Source organism: Syzygium oleosum, unplaced genomic scaffold (genome assembly GCF_021117445.2).
Source record: "Syzygium oleosum isolate NSW1041296 unplaced genomic scaffold, Sole_v2.1 Sole_v2.11, whole genome shotgun sequence".
Lineage (NCBI taxonomy): Eukaryota > Viridiplantae > Streptophyta > Magnoliopsida > Myrtales > Myrtaceae > Syzygium > Syzygium oleosum.
The window spans coordinates 7104372-7125352 of record NW_026607495.1 but is presented as its reverse complement, the minus strand read 5'-3'; the positions used below and the strand labels follow the sequence as shown (position 1 = coordinate 7125352).

The following is a 20981-nucleotide window of genomic DNA, read 5'->3' as shown; positions in this document are numbered from 1 at the left end:
TGTGCACCGCACATGTAATCATTACTATTATCAAAAGAAATTGAGATAAATTGCTAATTTTGTGAGGTAGCTTATTTACATGAATACCCATGCGCATTTGAGCTTCTTAAACATACTGTCCAACATAAATCCTCCAACTACAATGAAGCATGCATGCAAGTAACATTTCCCAGAACCTTCCTGTGATCCACAGCCACCACTTCTCATGTACTCTTCAAGTAAATCTCCTAAACGCCGTGGCAGTTCACATCCAAGTTCATTCGAGGAGTAACTTTAGTTCACATTTTTATTTATCGTAGGAGTAATTTGAGTAATTCCTCGCGCTCTCTGCTTCTCTCTATTGAAGTACAATAATGGCTTTGTTTGTTTCGCGAAAAATAAGTGATTTGGAAAATATTTTCTTGAAAACGATCACTTATATCATGTAATATTTTCATTATTACTAATAATTCATGTCCAAATATTTTTGTGGACGATGAAATTTTTTTCGTTCATTCATTTTTGTAAGAGATATAAGTGATTATTTTTAGGAAAATATTTTTCAAATTATTCATTTTCTGCGAAACAAACGGAGCCAAAGAGTGGATTTTGCATGACCAGGTTGGCCGTTTCATTCATCTAACCACCCTCCGGACATCCTTCTCTGTCAAAGAGCTCCCGGCACAAGATTCCTTTCGAACCTGTTCCATCCTTGACCGTGTGAATATCAGCACGAACATACAAGCCAGATAGAATAATTTGTCAAACAGGACAGTAAATTAACCTGGCAACGATAGCAGCTCACTTGCTTAGGTAAAAAAATTCTAGTAGAGTCCAATTCGAATAAGGAGGAAGTACTACGATTGGCCGACACAAATTCGCCTAAAAAGATTCGAGACGACAACATTTGAGGTCTTTTATACTTCACATTGAAGCCACAACATCAACCCACAAACAAAAAACTGAACGAAAGCGATTTAGAAGAGTCATCCGGCAAAAGCTAATCAGTGTAATATTTCTCAGTTCAAGAATCTTCAACTCAAGAACTCTACATTGAACTTCCCTCAAGTAATGCTAAAACTAAAACGATCATCAAACAATTAAACAAGCATTGAAACTTTGAATGGGAAGAGTAAACCTACTTGATTGGAGCGAAGCATGGCCTCTTGGGTTGATTTGAAGTGAAAGCCAAAGCTCTCTTTTGCATCTGACGTGATCCTTCTTTTTGGTTGTGAAGCTTAAAGTGTGATTTTTTTTGGGGAATTACCAAAAATGTTTTAAACATATCGAACGGATTTCTAGCACATTTGAGTTCAACTTTTAATCCCAAGTTTTGGTAACAATGGAAGTAAGTAATAACAACTTAATTAATCGATAATGCCAAAAAAAAATGAAGATATTCATGAACATGTAATATTAAATGAAAAAGGCAATATAATATTAAGATCGTGCTCGTGGATGACTTAAGAGTGAGGCATGGGACGAATCATGTAATTTTGTTGTGCCCATAACGCCCCACCCCTTAATCCATAGACAAAGAACCACCATTCTCGCCTATCGTGCTGGTGGGCTGACGGTTCCCCTCCTAAAAAGTAATAACTCGTAAATCATTAATTTGGTTAAAAGAGATGTTAGAATATATTAATAGAGGTCCGGTCTCTACTATTCAATATATTTGCTTCAAACCGACCGGATTTTCTAGTTCGAACGGTTTCTTTAACGCCGTGACCACCCGAGATGACTTTCGAGGCATTTTGGAGAGGTTGTGTAATGATCCAGTCTAACGAGGGTGGGAAATGGTTGGTAGGGCTAGAGGGCCAAGATAAGGGGCGGTTTTAACGGAGAAACTTGATTGCACAGATTTAATAAGTTTAAGAACTTAGTTGTACTTATATAAGTTTTAGGATGATTTAATTGCAATTTTATGACAAGTTTAGAACTTTTAGTGTATTTATCCTTATTTTTATCAGGCAAAAGGCAGAAAAAAGAAAGCAAAAAACAATGCACGTGCAGCTTCACACACTTGAGGGGCCAAATTGCTAAAATCAGCGACAAGAAAGGGAACGAATTATAGAAACTGGCAACGTTTTCCGCAAACGTACATGAAGTTTCTCGGAAAGTTATGTGCCTGCTCCTTCTTCAGACATTATAGAAACCGGATACGTTTCCCGCAAACAGACATGAAGTTCCTAGGAAAGTAATGTGCCTGCTCCTTCTTCAGACGTGCCTCCTCTCCTCCTTTTATTTGCTTATGCGTAGTGCAAATTAGGGGACTGCAGGTGCGCTTAGCCCTTCAAGAACCAAAAAACTGTATGTAATCCCTTCAGTTTTGGCCAAGGCACCCCTTAAGTTGAACCATCGCACTTCTTCTTCTTTCGTAAACTCTTCTTCTTTCATATATTAAGTTGCTGCTCGAGTGAACGGGACAAAACAAGCATGGTGCTGAAATTCCCACCTCCCTCGTGTACTCCAACATCCCGCAAGACAGGCCATTCTAAGAGGAAGCGGTTGGATCCATTTGATGGGTAATCTCTTCGTTTTCCCTCTGTTTTTGCTGCCGGAATTTGGATTTCCATGGTTTGTACGCATCCCGTCTTTGGTTTTTTCTTGGTGTTTTTGATGTTTCTTTGGTCTCTTTTTTATTTTTATCACGATATTGCTGACCTCTGTTTAACATTGGATGACCTCTTTCTTGTGTTTCGTCTTGGACCCTCCTTTGGTTCCATGAACTAGAGAATAGTTTGGCCCGCCTTGATTGATCTCTACCAGCTACGAGTAGTTTCGTGGATTCCAAGTGATATCATTCTTTCCTTTTCAATTGTTTGGATATCAAAAAATTTTGGCCCTCGAGAAAAGAAAACTTCTCACCACGGCGGCAACCGTGACGGAATTGGGGAGACTGGTGGCGACGGTGACGGAGTTGGGATTTGATAGTTTTGTGGCCGTAGGAATATGTAACTTCAATAATAACTATGGCTAGGTAATCCAATTCTGACACTCAAAGAGCATTAATCCACGTGAAATCCAAACTCACATTTTGATTTCTCTTCTAACTTGAAATATATATGAATTGGAATTCCATATCTTGAGGAACCCAATTCCGCATTGAACAAAAGCTTTAAGCCTTTACAAAACTGCATGAAATATGTTTTGGATTTTGATGTCCGCCGATGGTATTTCCAAGTTCTTTCCTTTCTTTTGGAAGGAGGTTGAATAAAACGAGGTTTTTCTTCGATTCAAACTTTGTTGGCTCTTCGCACTCCAGTTGGCGCTTCTTCAGAATGTTTCTGGCTTGCTTATTCTTGTCGGAAAATTTTGTCCGAAGAGGTCACGGTCACGGTTTGTTGTGTTATGCATAGATATAGATCCATCTTCTCGAACCGTATAAAAGTACATGATATATATATATATATATATATATATATATATATATATATATACTGTGAAGAGTGATGTATTTTCATCCATTTGGCTAGTGTTTCGTGCAATCATGGTTCCTAAAAGATTGATTATGGTTCTGCAGTGAGATGTCGAGCGGACTCGAAAGTGATGACGTGCCCAAGAGTTGCTTGACCGAAGAGGAAATCCAGAGAGTGGTAAGATGAGTCGATATTACATTAGTTTCCGTCATGCAAACTATTTGTCAGTGCCATTTACGTGTCATTTGCTGATTTCAATGATGAGGGATCGAATGATCCATTGCATTTTCATTTGCTGGTCTATTTTTTATCAGATGCAGGACATTAGAACTACCCAAGTACCAAACAGTTCATTTTTCGAAATAGGAGCGATGCCACATTTTATGGCACATTTTTTAGGCTGGTCATGTCGTCTTCATGTTTCTAAAATAATGTTGATAGGGAGACATTCGAATGAAGCAAACTTTTGTTTAGTCAACTGTGAAATTGATGAAATATTGCATCCGATAAATTTCTTGAGGGAGGAGGGGAAATAAATTTACAGATGAGAATGCAACTTCTGTAAAGTGGATTTCCTAGTGTGATAGATCATGCTTGAGAGTGTTCCCATTCTCACTGCTTGTCAATGTAAAACAGGTCAGGGAAGAGCTGAAGCCGGTAAAATCTGACTTGAAAGAGGTCAGGAAAGAACAGAAGCTTTTAAAATCTCACTTGGCTGATCTTGTCCGGAGGTACTAATACTTTTCATTTGGAGGAACAGTAATTGTCTTTGTTTATCGTGGCTACTGTGCTGTGAAATTTTTTCTGGGCACACATTTATGAGTAGATTGGGTTCTTCGGTTCATATATTAGAAGGAAAAAGGCAGAGTTGAAAAGCTAATACATTCGGAAATCTATTCACTTACCACCATAACAGTATTTGAGCTTTTCCGACTAAATGGGGTTTGGTGACCTCACCTTTCCATTCATTTGCATCCTATTTAATTCTCTATACTCTTTAAGATGTTCATTTAGACCTCTGATTATCCTTTTCACCGGCCGCAAAGTCACAAAAATCAATTCCATCCGAAATGCATACAAGCGACATGAATTAGCGGGAATTCTTCCAAATCAGTCTAAAACTTGATTACAGTCATGCACACTTGAAGTGCAAGATCTCGGAGGTTCCACATCATACATTTCGTGAGACTGAAGATGTTTCTGTCTATAACATTGAATACAAGTTAAAAGATGATGTTAGAGCTATAATTATTCACATTCGTGTTTGCAACATAACAACTCCATTGGATTCCAATTGATGTGCAAATTCTCTTCATGCAGTTGCATCTGTAACACTCTCAAAGAGGAAGTTGTGCCAGTGATTTGCTCGTCTCTAGAGGATACTAGTCGGAGAGTGGTAAGATGATTGAATCGTGTAAATTATTGCTTTGTAGAATCCGTACATATTTTTGTAGTTCCCGTTCACCTATTGGCTATGAAGGGATTAGAGTTGCATTACCAACTAGTCAGTTGCCAATGAAAATGCCGCATTATACGGAAAGCTATTGTCATGAATCTTTTGCTTGGACTAATGGCAATGTTGAGAACCAGATTCTAGTATCTGAATGGCATCTTTTAAGAGGTTGTATGTACAATGAATCTTCTCCTAGAAAATGCTCTAGGATGTGCATGCATCATCTTAACCATTTTGAAAACCTTGTGCACATAGATAATGACATGTTTGAAAGAGTGAACTGTATCACTTCGGGTTACCTAAATGTGCTGCTAGGCGTTCGACCTCAAATGTCTATTTGAGCCATGAACATCTAGAGAGAAGGGAAACCTCAATTTTCATCCACTCTCAAAGCGGGTGGTTTACGATGATTAAAAGGGATTCGGGCGCTATATGGCACCGAAGTAACACATGCCATACTGCCTAAATAAGCTCAAATGACCTTTTCGTAAAATGTTACCTATACCTGAAACCGACTGAATTATGTCTGTAGAGAATACCTAGAGGCGCGAGATAACTCTCCGTTGCGATTGTGTAATTGTTCGTTCATTTTTCTTCAATGGACCCAAGGAATTTTGGCAAGAAGTTGTGTTCAACAAGCTGCTTTGTAGAAAAGTATGGAAACGTCATATAAGGATTCCTCCCCACTTCCCCCAAAGAAAAGAAAGTTCTTTGAAGCTTTGTTGTATGTGGTTGCGCATCCTCATTATTGGTGAATTTTCATTAGGTAAGGGAAGAGTTGATGAAGCACGCAAGTTCTCAATCTGCTCAACTTGTAAGGTTAGTGTACACTTTAATTGCTTTGGTGGCATCGATATACGGTTTGATGTTTCTTATCTATCGAGCTGTCATGCTGGTTTCCCTATGACATCTTCACACAAAATACCATACATTTGGATCCCCTAAGCCCCATAACATTGAAAGAATTGTACATGGGTTAGTACACCGGGTTTATGCTTTTATATGGTTAAACATGGATAGAAAATTTCAGAAGGAAATTTATTGCTATTAGTTTTAGGTAAATGATCATGTAGTTGCGCTCATGTAGGGTGCACCATCGCAGCTCTGGTGATGTCAGGCCGAAAGATGGGATGACTGAGGGCTTGAATCCTGTCGCTACCGATCAAACGCTGCTTGCTCGTGGACAAACTTAAGGATTCAAGGCACTGGCCATGGAGACTTCTTATTTATCTTAATAGCATGAGTTTAATGATGTTTAGTGTGTGTTAGAAGCTTTGGGAGTTCCGGGATGAAACAATGATTTCTATTCCTGTTAATCGAATTATGAGCGCTATGGTTTTCGGTATCCTAAATTCTAACGCAATCGGTTTCATGTCTGTTTGTCAGTCTACTTCTACCGCGCCACGGGCTATAAAAGGGATAAATTTGATGACCAAATTGCTGGCGATGACTGGTTTTTACTAGATTGCTGTCCTTGTAGACGATAATCTAGTAACTAAGATAGTAGACTAGCATATAGCAAAACACAAACTGAAAACTTAAGAAATGTATCATGATAGACAATGTTAGCAAAATCATTGGTCAAAAAAGAAAACTAAAATTTCATTCGCTTATTTCATCTAGTCAATAATTTACTAAGAAAGAACGCGACGAGACATAGAGGTGTAGCTTCTTTCAGAGGAGTTCTTGAGCTGGAATTCGAAATTTTCCTTTCCTGATTAAGAAATCAAAGAGACCTCTTTAATTTGAAATAGCACGTTCTTTTTTTTTGCGACAGTTAAAAATATCAAGTTGTTCTTAGTAAAAAGGTTAAGGATGTAGTTTAAAGAAAGTTAGCACGAGTCATGCGTGATTTTCTCTTTTCTCCTCCTTACTCAGATCTTACTACTGCTTGAAAGAGGAAAACGAAAATTCGTGTCGATTATAGCTTATCATGTTTGATCATGAAATCCCAGAGAGTTGCCTCTACAAAATTTTGCAAACTGGGCTAAGTGAATACTGTTATGACAGTTCATAATAGATTAGTTAGTAATGCCCTACTAGTCTCTCTCTCTCGCTCTACCCCATTTCTACGATACACCATCTGTACAATACAACTTTACGAGGTAGAGCAGTAACTAAATATAAAAATGGGGTACACATGGATCGATGATGTTACCGCATTAACTTTCGCCTACCCGTAACACCCTCCCCCCTCCTTTTTTATCTCACTTCTCTCTTTTACATACATGTATGTACGGTACTCATGAGAATCGATCCCCAGACCTAGTAATCTCCGGTCCCACCCGACGCCTGTTTGGCCACGCTCCCAATTCATCCATAGACAAATAACCACATTTTCGACAATTGGGTTCGTGGGCTGATGGTTCCCCCTTCATACGTACATAGCCAAAATGCTCAGAGCAACTTACGTAGAAGCATGAAAAGGCCCAACAATATAGAAGTCACGATGCCCCAACGCAGGCTTGTAGCATGCAAAAAAGCCTAAATTAAGCATTAAGCTGCTCCAAGCATGGCAGCTCTCTTTAGCGCCGGTCATGGTAGCTCGACTTTCCTTGAGTGGTACACCTGCGGTTCGGATCATGACGGCGAAGTTTAACCTACCTTCCTTACGTGATCCTCGAATTTTGAATTTGTAAAATCCAGTTCAAATTTTTATTACAATCAACTACCCTCGGGTCAATCCCAAGTAATTGAATGTAATATGTCGATCGGTGCCAACCAAAAGCACAATATTCAAATAATTAATGTCACTGTAGAATGAAAAGACAATCTAATCGAAAATTTCTTAATTGTATTCTCACGTATTGTTTACGCAACTTGATTCACTCAAAATTATTGTCCACAACTGCGGTGCCGACTTTTTTAACGTCACGTTTTTGGCTACTATTGATGGGTGAATTTTCTAAAAAATCCCAAATTTTAGGTCAAGTTTCAAATCTGCCCCAAATTTTTATTTGTCTAAGAAAAAACCCAAATTTTAGGTCCAATCCCAATTATGTCACAAACTTTTTTTTATTTCAGAAAAAACCCCAAACTTTAAGTTAAGTCCCAAATTTATCCTGAATTTTGTTTTATGTAAAAAAATTAGCAAATTTCAATTTATTGTAAAAAATATACCCCTGTGACCTAGTCCTAACTTGACGTGGCACTTCCACATCGATAACAAATCCATATAAGCAGAGTAAAGAGGCAATAGGTAGATACCGTCATCGCATTTCCACTTCGATAACAAATCAAACCAAATAAAAATTGTTGAAATTCTCCAAAATAAAACCATTCTAGGATATAAAAGTTAGGGATGATAATAAATTCACCCCAAAAAAAAATTTTAATTTAAAAAAAATCTAATTTTTAGGTTCAGTCCAAATTTGCTCTTAACTTTTCTTTGTCTAAAAAAAAGCCCATTACTTTGTTGATGTAGATTTGTTATCGATGTGGAAGTACCACGTCAAGTTGAGACTGGATCACGGGAGTATATTTTTGAAAATAAATTGAATTATGGTGATCCTTTTTACATAAAACAAAATTCGGGGTAGATTTAGGACTTGAATTAAAGTTTGGGGTTTTTTTTTAGGTAAAAAAAAGTTCGGAGCAGATTTGGAACTTTACTTAAAGTTTGAGTTTTTTTAAGGAATTAGGCCTACTATTGATAGACACGAGACCTTTAATTTGCTGGGGTCATAGACTATAGCTTGTCTAAGGAAACTGACAGAGCTGAAAATTTTAGTGTTGAAAATCTTAAATCTTGGAAATTTAGGATACAAAGTTGTTTGATGACAATTCGAAACTGGTAGCTGAATATAATCAATTTCCTACCAAAATATAGAACAATGATCTTTATTTGTAAGTGTTAAGCTTCTAATTACTTTCACTTATTTTTCTATTAAACGAATTAAGTAAGCCATCTCAAATTGGTAATCACCCTTGCCTTAGTATATAGTTTATAACCCAACGTAACCATGGGATTAGTCAGTTTCCACGTTAGGTGTTTTGTCCCCTAATATTAGTCAGTAGTTTATGTGGTAAAAACACAAAATCCTTTACGTATCGTGTTACGTGGATTTTTGACGTAATTGAGTCTTCTAAGTCAACAAATTAAGCTTATCAAATAAGCTTAGCGTTATTAGTTGCTGAATTTTCAATTTTTAGCATTTAATTGGGTCATCAAACATGCCTTAAGAGACTAAAATTTTTTACGAGCTTAAGGATTTGATTGCACAAATTATAAGTTCAAGGCCCATAAAAAACAACAAATAGAGACTGTGAGCTTATTCGATAAAACTGGAAATTAAGGGCTGAAAATTTTAAGTATCGATAGTCTTAAGTGCTAAAAATAGGAATAAAAGGTTTGATAATAGTTGAAAATTGATAGTCTTATGTGATTAAGATGTGATGCTTGTGTTTGTGTTATGTGCTGCATAATTGATACCAAATCTGCATGGTTCGCTGCTATTCCGTAGAAGTGGTGATTGTCACTCTCTACGTCGCGATTTTTTGCTCATTTCTTTTATTATTTTAAGTTTCACAAATAAGAAAACTTAATCGAGTCATTACGAGAGAGATATAGGATGATGATTACTCAAGTAAATGCTATTAAATGAGGTTGTATGAAACTCTCGATTTGATTAATTTACACTGCTCTGAAATTTGCTATTATATTCGCGCGGTAAAAGATTTTATTAAATTAATATTTTCATAAACTCATTAGATTTCTACTAATCAAACAAATATCGAATCTTGAAAAGTCAATCGGAAAAGTAATTTTCAAAACAAAATTTAAAAAAAAGAGGGGAGAGAGACCGGATGCTCACTTGAGAGCCGTGGATTAGGTAACTCAGATCAGGCACCGAGCCGCCGCAACTCCAATTGAGGCCACCAAGGTTGCGCAACCTCAAGCTTCAAAGGTTTGCGTGATGTCGACGCCGAGGCCATGCGACCAAAGGTGGTCCTCACCTAAGGTTGTGAGACCTCGGCCACCCCATGCAGAGGTCGTGCGACCCTAACGGCCCCTCATCGAGGCTGTGCAACCTCTGCTGATGTCACCCTGACATTGCGCAACCCCAGCGAGGGCCGCCGACGCCAAATTTGACTCGTTGGCATCGAATCTAGCTCACCGGCAACGACGCGCGATGTTGGTCATGCATGCATAAGAAAAGTGAAATTGAGGGTAAAAGTGGAAGTAGGATGATTTAGTGAGGCCAAAGTTGCATAAAAAAATTTCATCAATCCTGAAAACAGCATTTCGAAAATGTCAAATAACAATTCTAGGTTGGCGTTTGAATTGGGTTAAGGGCCTTTGCATTTTTGGAAAACGCGTAGGACAAGCTTGGACTCCAAGTATAGCCACGCACGCCAGAAAGCCAAGCTGCCTTGGGCGTTGACGGAAAAGCGAATTGACTTGACCCCGACTTCACTCGCTTGGGAGAGCGAATCCCTAATTAATTTAGGGGTAATCCTACAAAAATTTCAGAACTAATCACTTGATATAAATTTACCTTAATTTAATTTTTTGATCATCAAAAACTCCAAATCGATATACTCGTGACAAATTTACCCCAAACTATTCTTTTGACCACTAAAAATCAAAAACTAATATATTACCCTCCGTTAGTTTCCATATTAATATCACGAAAAATCACTAACTAGTTCATCCGTGATAAACGGAGGATAAAACCCCAAATCGATAAACTTATTAACTGTTACGTGTCATCCAACTCAGCAATTTGACAGAAAAATTTAAAGGAAACTAACGAAGGGTAAAATGCGCATATATTTTCTCAATAAATAACTATATCGCACATTCATAGTTGTTATTATTTATAAGTAGTAGTCTTGTGCGGTTAGAAGCAGTTAATTGAATTTTTTTGTAACTCCCTCATAGCCACACATAGAAGATAACTTATATTTGAGCATGTGACCGATCGATAAGAGATTCAAGCGTAAAGATTTACCTTAAGGTTCCGTTGAAAAGCAAAATGATCGCTTACGAAAACGAATGAACGAAACATATTTTTAGTAATAATAAAAATATATAGATATAGATTATTGTTGGTGATGAAAATATTTTTCATTGTCCGATTATTTCAAGTGAAAATAATAATTATTTTTAAAATTATTTATTTTTCGCGAAATAAAATAGGCTTAAATTCGGGTTGAGGCAAAATTAGCTCAATTATTCATTAGGCAAAAGGCGGAAAGAAGCGACAAAAAGGAAGAAGAAAATCGTACGGTAAGATTCATAAAGGTCGAAGGGGGCAGATTGCTAGAATCTGAGAAAAGAACAAACAGAATTCTAAAACTGCCCACCTTTCCCGGAAATGTGCTTCGCTTTTCTCGGAAAATGACGAGCCTACTCGTTCAGACACTACAGAATAAAACACACTCCAGTGATTACAAACTCATTACTTTGGAGTTTGAGCTTCAGTTCGTGTGTTAACTGTTCATTGTCTCCTTCGTTTTCTCTGCTACATTTGTTCCCGTTTGTTCAGCAACCAAATCCTTCCAAACTCAGCCACTTTCCCAGTTCTTGAAAAGCTCCACAAAAGAAAAAGAAGATCATGTCCACGCAAAAGAGAGCTCTGGCTCCCACTTCTTCAGGTCAAGCAAGTCTGCTCAAGAGGCCCCGCGTCGCTCGAACGAAGTAAGTTCGCTCTTCCCTCTCCACGTTTCGATGCTCGATCGATTATTTGATGATCGTGTTAGTTTTAGCTTTACTTGAGGGATATTCAATGAAGGGTTCTTGAGTTGAAGATTCTTGGAATGAGAAACATGGCAAAGCCTGCGTTGAAGTATAAGATTGATCAGCTTTTGCCTCGGGACAGTTCTGAATCGCTTTCGTGCTGTTTTTCGGTTTGTGGGTTTGTGCTGTGGCTTTAATCGGAAGTATTAAAGACCTCTAATGTTGCCGTCTCGAATCTGTTATGCGATTTCGCGTGGGCCAATTGCAGTATTTTTTCCTTATTTGAATTGGACTCTGTTTGAAACATTTACCTAGCAAGTGTGCTGTTATTGTTACTGGGTTACTTTGCTGTCCTGTTTGCTGAATTATCCTATCTTGGTTGTACTTTTGTGTTGATCTTCACACAGTCAAGTATGGCACCAGTCCGAGAGGAATCACGTGCCGAGGAGCTGGTTGACGGAGGAGGATGTCCGAAGAGTGGTAAGATGAGTACAATAGGCAACTTGGACATACAAAATACAGTCTTTGTTGTACTTCAATTGCTGATCTCTTCGATTAGAAGTGGTTGGATGCATTTCTGACCTTCTGGTCAGCTTCTGCATAGAAATCTGCATGAGAAATTGCTGTGAGATTTATAGAGAATTATAGTTTGAGTGGTAAAAATGATCCCGACTGTTCTTGGCTTTTCCTGTGAAGCAATTCCAATAAGAACATGATTTAGGCTTTTCATGTTGTTTTGGTCGGTATGGATCACAAAAAGATCCAAATTTTTAACAAAGTGGCTTGGGCGTGATTGTTTCCATGAATCATGGAAAATGTGGTCAATGATAATTTGCATGTAGAAGGAGGACAGTGAAAATACTTGTGAGGTAAAACTTGAATGAGATGAATTCTTGACAGATTGCTATGTAATTCTTCGCTATTGCTCTTTGCTGGACAGGTCAGAGAAGAGCTGGAGCGTGCTAAATCTCACTCGGCCGAATATTGTCAAAGGTGAATATATTTCATTTGGTTTGTTGGCTGTAGCTTATCTGCATCAATTAATTCCCTCTAGTAGAATTTCCATGTGTATAGTCTCGCCAACTAAAAATATCATCGATTATCATTAGCCATCAATCCATGATTTTGTTCAGCAAAGTGAAATACCTGTACATACATTTTTTTGTTGATCATTGCAAGGGCCATCATTTGGAGATAGCTGCTAATTAAATTTACTTGCTTCTGCCATCAATGTACTGGATAAATATGTATTCCAGCTTTATGTTGACTTTTCACGTTGCCTTTGATTAAGGGAATGCATTTGATGAGTCTGGTATCTATCTTGTTATGCTGTAATTCGGTCGACATTCATTTGTTTTAGTAACTGAAATTCTACATATGGATATTTGTCTATTTGTTATGAAAATGTCCACAAGACTGCAGTTGCTTACGGCATCTATTTTTCATGGTGTAGTTGTACCGGGAATGCTCTCAAAGATATAGTGTGCTCATTGGAGAATACTGTTCAGAGACTGGTAAGTTAAACTGAGTTTATAAAAGTTTCCACTTTGTCTCAGACATATTTCTATCAACACTTCATATATGAGTTGTTTATCCACATGTCAAGAAGTGATCAAATGAACTTATTGACCTACAAAGTCGGTTGCTATCTAATTGATTTATGCCGACTGTTTGAACAGCAATAATTGAGCATGAACTTTGTACAATTTCTTTTTTTTTTTATAAGTTAACATTCATTTTATTGCACAATCTGTGGAAAAGAAAAATATGGGAGGACTACATCCTATACAAGTCCATTACAGCATAACGTCCCACATGTACAGCTGACATCCAGGTGCCAAACCTTCCCATTCATGTGAACTCTTGGGGTAGATCAGCTTGTTATCCCTAGAGTACCTTTTAGCCATTGAGCAACGACCCTTCCACTCGGTACCATCAGATCACTAAGGCTGACTTTCATCCCTGCATGACGGGCAAAAAGGGAGATCCATTTAAAAAACTCGTTATAAAATGAAAGTCTGATATCTTGAAATTAATTCATCTAGTTGACTTTCAATCTAATGACACCATACACCATATGACAACATGACATCATAGTCTCCCGCTTCTACACTACCAGTAACAATAGCAAAATACTACCCAGAAAAACAAGAAGCAAACTTAAAACCATGCCACCGGGTTACAGCAATGTTAGTCAACATGAACTTACCAGTTTCTACACAAACATTTAAAATTACAGTACCTTCCCAAATTATAGCTTTTAAAGAGACTTTTACAGAGAAAACCAACTGCATCAAGGACACGGCAAGCTTGAGGAGATACATTTCTATGCTTCACTAAGTTCCTCTCTCTCAAGAGATAATAAATTGTTGTATTCCAGGCTAATTTCCTCACCAACAACTCCAAACTATTCCCCTTTATGTTCTGCAAGGCCCAAGTAAATTCATCCTTCCAGTCAATTGCTGAATCTAAGATATGAGAGCAGCCTTAAAACTTGTCCCCAAAATCTGCTTTGAGAATACACACTTAAAGAACAAGGGCATTCCAGATTAATCATGTTTTCTGCATAGCACAAGTGCTATCAATGTCAGACCAAGTTTTAATCCTCTCCAACGTGCGCAACCTATTATGAATTGCTAACCAAGATATAAAGCCATATGTTGGCACATTAGGCTTAAACTAAAAGCCTAAGCCAAGTCAATTTGTTCCCACATATCCTCACTAGCTTCCAAGCCTCCTTTACAGAGAAAGAGCCCCTAGATGATCTGGTAAATACCACTTTCTCTACATAGCGAGAGTTTGGAGCAATTAATCCACAGAAAGCCATCTGAGTTTCAAGCAAATCATCAGACCTTGCTGGAGGCCATCTCCATTCATTTGCCTGCAACTGTGGTTTTATCACCTAAAGCTGAATCATAACCATTCTAAAACACAGGTAAATTTTTGTGTGGACATGGAAAAAAAGGGGAAAATGAAAATGCGCCAGATTGTTCATTTGAGCTATATAGACAACTGCTGTTTGGTAAACACTGTGATTTCATATGTGGCTGAAGAACTTAGCTAGTTCAATAAGTTGTTTTTAAGAAGGAACAACAGAATAGGTATTTCAACTCCCTTTGATGGAATGAATTGGTTTTGGATCCCTTCCGCTTCATTTTTTTGATGTCTCCAACTTCAGAAATTCTGCTGTTGGTGGTATTAAACAGGAGGAAGCAGTGGAGCCTGCAAATAGTCACTCTCCCCACCTCAGAAGGTATGAATCCACTTCCCCCGTGATGCCACTGAGAAAGGCTTTTTGTGTAGTATTGACCGGTTATGCATTGTTGGTATTTTGGAGGAATAACTGTCCGACTTACCACTATGACCCAACAGCAAGCACTCAGAGCTCAGTGAGGTCAGGCCACAATGACTCAGTTGTGTGCCAAAGTGTCAATGCTCCAATTTAGAACACAATTTTTGTAGCTTGAGAGCTGTAGACAATTTTGTTTAGTTTTTAAAAAATTTGCATTATTAAACTCTCTCAGACAATGGATCTATTTGTCCTTGTAGTTTCCCCGGCAGTAAGACTTGCCCAAGTGAGATGTTTGGTAGTTAGACTCTCTTTATCGTTACTTTTCCAATTTTCGCCTCCATATCTATTCCTATTTCTAATGTTTTTTTTTTCTGGTGAGAATGCAGGGATAATGCTAAATCTATGGCAAAGAGTGATGCGAGAAACTTACAGCTTCAACTTCGAACCAAACTGTCACTTCCTATATATACTGGAAAGAAACTAGAAGGAAAGTGGGGTGCTTGCATTTCTGTCGCCTTGATTGATGCTAATACAGGATATATTGTTACATCAGGCCCAGAATCCTCCATTAAGCTGGACGTCGTTGTGCTTGAAGGTGACTTTAAAAAAGATGATGAGGATAACTGGGCTCAAAAAGAGTTTGAGAACTACGTGGTTAAGGAACGTGAAGGAAAGAGGCCGCTATTGGCTGGAAATCTCCTGGTGACACTCAAGGGAGGTGTTGGGGTGCTGGGAGAGCTAATATTTACTGACAATTCCAGCTGGAATAGGAGTAAAATGTTCAGGATAGGGCTTAAGGTGGCATCAGGTTATTGTGGGAGTACCCGAATCCGAGAAGCAAAAACTGATGCCTTCACTGTCAAGGAACATAGAGGAGAATGTAGGTCTTTCGTAGTCTTTTTACAGCATATAAACCTTTTCCTTTATGACGGACCATAGACATGGTTTTGGACATCCACAATCATCAATGTCCTCATTGAGAGCTTCATTCATATGGACCTTTGCATCTCTAATGAAAATTCAGATAAATAAGAGATGGTCCATTTCTTTGTTATTAGCAAATGTTTGGATTAGTGCACGCCTATCAGAAGTTTGCTTCTGCTCATTGAGCTTATGGTGACTGTGACCTTACTGTATATGTTCTCTTCATTTTACAGCATACAAGAAAAATTATCCACCTAAATCTGATGATGAGGTCTGGAGGTTAGAGAAGATTGCCAAAGATGGGAAAATTCACAAAAAACTGAGTGAAGCCAGCATACATAAAGTGGAGGACTTTCTACTGCAACTGTTTACGGACTCCGACAAATTGAGAGAGGTAAGCACTTAGTTAATGATTATTAATTATGATTTGATTGACTACCATAAACGTAAGTCTTGTGTGTTCACTTACCATAGATTCTTGGAAAGAGCATAATACAGAAGAACTGGGATAGCCTCGTTCGTCATGCAAGGACTTGCAAAATAAGTTGGAAACTTTATTTGTACTATCTTGATAGCATGAGGAAGCATGGTGCTCTATTTGACGCGGATGGTCAACTAATCGGCCTAATCAAAGACAGGGTATATGTTGCTACTCATCGACTTTCTGCCCTAGAGAAGGTAAGTAACTAGTTCCTACTGAGTTTGTCAATCCAGTTCATGCACTACACACCATCATGCTGAATTCATATAATTGTCCAATATTATCTATGTAATCAGTAATTTGATGTTTACCCGTATCTGTGAGGTTTATTAGGTGGTAGAATCGGCCAGAGATATGGAAATTTGAAAGGAGTTCGTTGGACATCTATATGCTTTGTTGTTTTTTTTATCAGTAAAAGTAATATGAAGTCCTTGAGGAGGGACTAAAAGGAAAATATAGATGCTTTCTTTAGATCCATAATAGAGACTTCTTATTAGAGTGATTTTGAGCTTTTGCTCTTTGCTATGCAAAGTTGAGGATGGTGACCTGTAAATCTAAGTGGCCCTCTGTACCCCTGTAGTTAAAATTATACCAAGAAAACATGTAAGTTGGAGAGCGCTTTCAGCAGTTGATATGGTGTCATCCATGACAATCTGAGGCACTCATCATCAAATTGTACTTAGAACGATTAACACATTCACGTTGCAACTATTACTTTCCAAGTTTAAAATTATGATGATCTTAATTACTTGCACAACACAAGTTGCTGCCTTTTTTATTTCTTCACTGGTCCTCTCTCGATCTTTGCATCTTTTACTGTGAGGAGCCTTGCCTTGATTGTACTCTCCATGACATCTTTCTAGCATCTGACCTTTATGTGGTGGAGAAATCGGTGGTGATAGGCATAAAATGAATTGAGGTTCTTTCAATGGTTTCTTTGTTCTCTCTGTGCTGCCCTTGTGTACTTACTTTGAATACAAGTTCATCCATGGGAATTTAATTACTTTCCAAAAAAAGAACTTGAAGTTAGAGCGTGTACCTTCAATACCGTTCGTCCAACTTGAGCGATATACCAAGTAATTTTCTTTCAGGAACATGGAGATACAATCATCAAAAAGGCCCTTGATAACTTGAATGATGTTAGGGAGTTCAATGGTGAGAAATTTTCTGGTTCAATGCAAATTGAAAATCTCGCCCCTGTTCGACATAATCTGGCTCCACAAATCTGTGCCACTCCAGGTGGTCCGGAAGCTCCTCTTGCAAATGTGGGCTTGACTGCTGAAGGTACATGCTCTAAAAGCACAAAATATCTCTCCCTCTAAGCATATACCAATATGCGTCCTGTGAAATAATGATGAAAAGTAGGACTCTCCACTTGATTGTGGACCTTTAATAAAGACATGAATACGTTTCGGATCCTTATGATTTGGGTTCCACATAATATGAAGACATTTATCTGTCCATCTACCCTTCAATTGAACTTGCATCCAAGGAGATTTTACTAAATTTGATTCGTCTTTGGCAATGACACATAAGTTATAGGTAGAGGATTCCCATTTGCAAGTTAGGCTTCAGTGTGTCTCTAGATGCAACAAAAAATGCGCAGAAATAGTTTTACTGATGACGAACAAACAAGAGGAGTAGGTTATTGCAGGTCACTACCAAAAGCAGTGAACTAATAGACTATCAGTACAAAGGCACAAGGCCAATAATCAAGTACTTCATTTTATCAGGGTTCAATTTAAGAGACGCAACAATTATTTGGATATGAAAGATTTAAGAGTTAAAGTACCAAGATGACCTATAAGGATATGCAATGTGCAGAACAGTCAATAGCCGATGCTAATTGTACACGAAAAGAAATATTCTGCAAGCTGTGATTGTTGCAAAATAGGGACTCATTCAATACACCAGGTATGCATGGGTTCTGTCCAAGGAATTGAAAAGCAACTATATAATTAGTTGGTAATATGTGCCTTTTGGAGTGGGGGATTGGGGGATGGGGAGGGTAGATACTCACGAACATCTGCACTTAGGTGATGCTAAGTGGATAATGACGAGATATTGCTATCACTAGGTAGATATGGATGGATGTAATAAGCCCGTGGCAATGTATTCATATCGTTTTAGTCAAATGGTGACTGGAAGATCATATTAGAAAAGAAGGTTGATTGGTTGAACTTATATGTCAGAAACTGAGATATAAAATGTTCAATCCGTGAAGGGAAAGGGCCTTGCCAATTGAAGCACTTAAAGATCACAAAGACCAGTGGCAAGAAAAATTAAAGAGATGTCCAGGGTGAGGAGAAAAAGTTAATAGCACTTTCCGTGATATCTGAATAATAAAAGCTCATGACGGTTTATTCCAAAATTTTATGCAAGGACGTAGACCTGTGCTCACCTCGGCCTATGTTTAGTAATTACACTAATGTTCTAGTTCTTTCTCCAGGACATAGTGGTGCAACTGCTTCGGCATTGTCAATACAGTCACAAAGCTCCAATTTTGGAAATGCCATGGAGCTTTCAGTTGATGAAAGTGTTCATCTCACTGCACATCGGCCCATATCTGTAGACGGCTTGAATGTTCCAATTTCTCCAGCAGATAAATGTATTACTACTGTCAGATTGCCAATTCATTCCCATAATAACAATTTACAAAATGCCATGCATAGCCCAATGATCGATTCTTCAAGCCAAATGGACCGTGCAGTAAATGAGCTTGTTCTCCCCTCTGAACCAGCCTATGCTTCATCATCAAGTTTCCCATCTAGTAGTACACTTTCTCCTCCTGAAGGCAATCGCGTGAAGGAAGATTTCCAATCTAGCGCTTCAGATGATCAATGGGATTACTTGTTGACGCTCATTCAGACCCCACAACATGATGAAACATCCTTTCAGACCCCACCCTCCGATGATGGTTCAGTGCGAGGTACCAGCAAAGGTGTTAATGGCTGGCTAAAGATAAAGGAATTTATGCAGTGGGGTTTCTTCATCACGAAGAGACGTGTCAGCATTGTGCAGTTAGACGAACCACCGATTGAAGTCCAGGCTTGATCTCATCATTCTTAGTGTCGCATTAGGTAAGATGATTCTCCATCTCCTGTCTGATAGAAGTGATAGAATTCTTTTTTTTTTTATGAGGGCATATCAGTTACTTACATGTATTCGGTTATTCATTTGTAAATAGAACAGCTTTGTTTGGACACCTTCTTAAGCGAATAAATACTTTTCCATTAGAAAGTGTCTCTCTACTTCAGTTCCTTTTAACATCTTTCTTCAAAAGTTCTCTGAGATTCTGCACTTATTATGCATCGGGATTGTGACCACGTCCATCGAGTCCTATGCATTGAGTCTTGCCTATTGCCGCTATCCACAGGCATTAGAGCTAATTTTCGGAACACATGCCTTGTTAAATTATTATGCCAATTTCCCTCGATAATCTCCATTCATTCAGACTGTTAGTTTACTAACATGATGAGTTACTAATGATAATTAGTTATATTATTACTGAAAAGCAGCAGACGTAAATTTTTACAAGACTATACAACGGCTTTGAAAGGTGTTTTTGTGTGACGGACACAAATCGTCTTCTGTCCATGTCCTATCAACAGTAAAGCTTTCTCTCCATTCTCTAGTAGTACTCGTTTTCCTGGCCTGGTGTGCCATTCCACAGTTCCTTTATTTCCTAAAACTATGTACAGCTTGCTTTCGAGTATCACCATCTTCCAGACTACCCAAAATAAACCCAAAAAAGAGAAGTGTTTTCCTTCCTCTGTACCGGGACCAATCATCCTTTGCATGCAGTCTTTGAAATGAACCTCTGATGGCAATACAAGAAAACTGGGCTTCCTATTCCTCACTTGCGCGCCACACGGAGTATTCTCTTTTTTCCTGTATGCAACATCTACTTGAGATTACTTCAGTCAAAACAGATTAAAGAAAATTTCGCATGAGTCAGATTTGACCTCTGAAACTAGTCATCATTTTTTTCTGGCCAAATGAAAGTTCATTTGTCATGGTCAGCATTTCCGGTATCTAATCTGATGCTGTAATAAAAGTGGTGCTCAATTTGGAGACCATTGTAGTGACATGTGGCCTTCTCCAACGTCAACTCCTACGCAGTTTGTTTATTTTTTGTCATTTCTTCCTCTTTTCAGGACGTCGATTGTAACTCTCTCTCTCTCTCGTACGCGCTGTGGAACCATAAGGAGTTCGAGATGAATCAAATTGTAAGATCGAGAGTATAAATGGCAGTTAATCCGGCGGCGCATTTCGATGGGCATAGGTCATGGAGTTGTCAGTCAGATTTCAAGAAACATTTTACTAGGGTCGGTGTCATATTTTACGACCAAAGTTTGGGGATTATATGTAACAAAGATTGGTTTGTGACAGTCGCAAGTTTAACCAACTAGATTGATAAAGAGATCAGTAAAAGCAAGGACTACAATTTATATCGATTGCCTGGTGAAGCAAACTTGAGTTTTTTCGGTCTTGTATACAGGAAATATGGCCATAATACCCGCAAGTGCGAGATGGGAAGTGTCATTCTTTGATAAACCATTAAAAACATAAAAAAAAAATTACAATAAGTTTAGAAAAAACATACCATGGAAAGAGATACTTAGCATAAAGGAAGATTCTACTAGGCAAAAATTGGAACATTGCAACTTCTATAACGCAATAGTACATAAATTATTGAGAGAAAGTAGTAGCGAAGTTCTGCGGTGCCCCTATGGTAACTTTTTTCCATA

General features: G+C 38.2%; 3 protein-coding genes across 6 annotated transcripts in view; all 3 read left to right on the top strand.

Moving 5' to 3' along the window:
• The first annotated feature begins 2139 nt into the window (after positions 1 to 2139).
• Positions 2140 to 6223, top strand: LOC115664504 (uncharacterized). Its single transcript, XM_056315935.1, has 7 exons — positions 2140 to 2289; positions 2385 to 2504; positions 3503 to 3575; positions 4035 to 4129; positions 4719 to 4794; positions 5618 to 5670; positions 5939 to 6223. Exons 2-7 carry the CDS (start codon positions 2416 to 2418, stop codon positions 6042 to 6044), a joined length of 492 nt encoding a protein of 163 aa, XP_056171910.1. The 5' UTR covers positions 2140 to 2289; positions 2385 to 2415; the 3' UTR covers positions 6045 to 6223.
• A 5017-nt stretch (positions 6224 to 11240) lies between these two features.
• On the top strand, positions 11241 to 19409 carry LOC115687879 (calmodulin-binding protein 60 D-like). Of its 2 annotated transcripts, none has more exons than XM_030613595.2 (10): positions 11241 to 11494; positions 11941 to 12013; positions 12474 to 12526; positions 12987 to 13047; positions 14740 to 14786; positions 15212 to 15705; positions 15983 to 16143; positions 16224 to 16427; positions 17322 to 17514; positions 18680 to 19409. In XM_030613595.2, the coding sequence occupies exons 1-10, from the start codon at positions 11412 to 11414 to the stop codon at positions 19282 to 19284; spliced, it is 1974 nt and encodes a 657-aa protein (XP_030469455.1). In that variant the 5' UTR covers positions 11241 to 11411; the 3' UTR covers positions 19285 to 19409. The 2 variants fall into 2 exon arrangements, with proteins under 2 accessions (XP_030469455.1, XP_056171899.1); XM_056315924.1 differs by lacking the exon at positions 18680 to 19409 and adding an exon at positions 18455 to 18531 and having other exon boundaries at positions 11251 to 11494.
• Positions 11295 to 20981, top strand: part of LOC115687880 (calmodulin-binding protein 60 E-like) — a 35528-nt gene continuing 25841 nt past the window's right edge. For all 3 annotated transcript variants that reach the window (XM_030613596.2, XM_056315923.1, XM_056315922.1), the window contains exon 1: positions 11295 to 11332. The gene's annotated coding sequence lies outside the window, so the exon portion shown is untranslated. The remainder of the gene's footprint in view (positions 11333 to 20981) is intronic.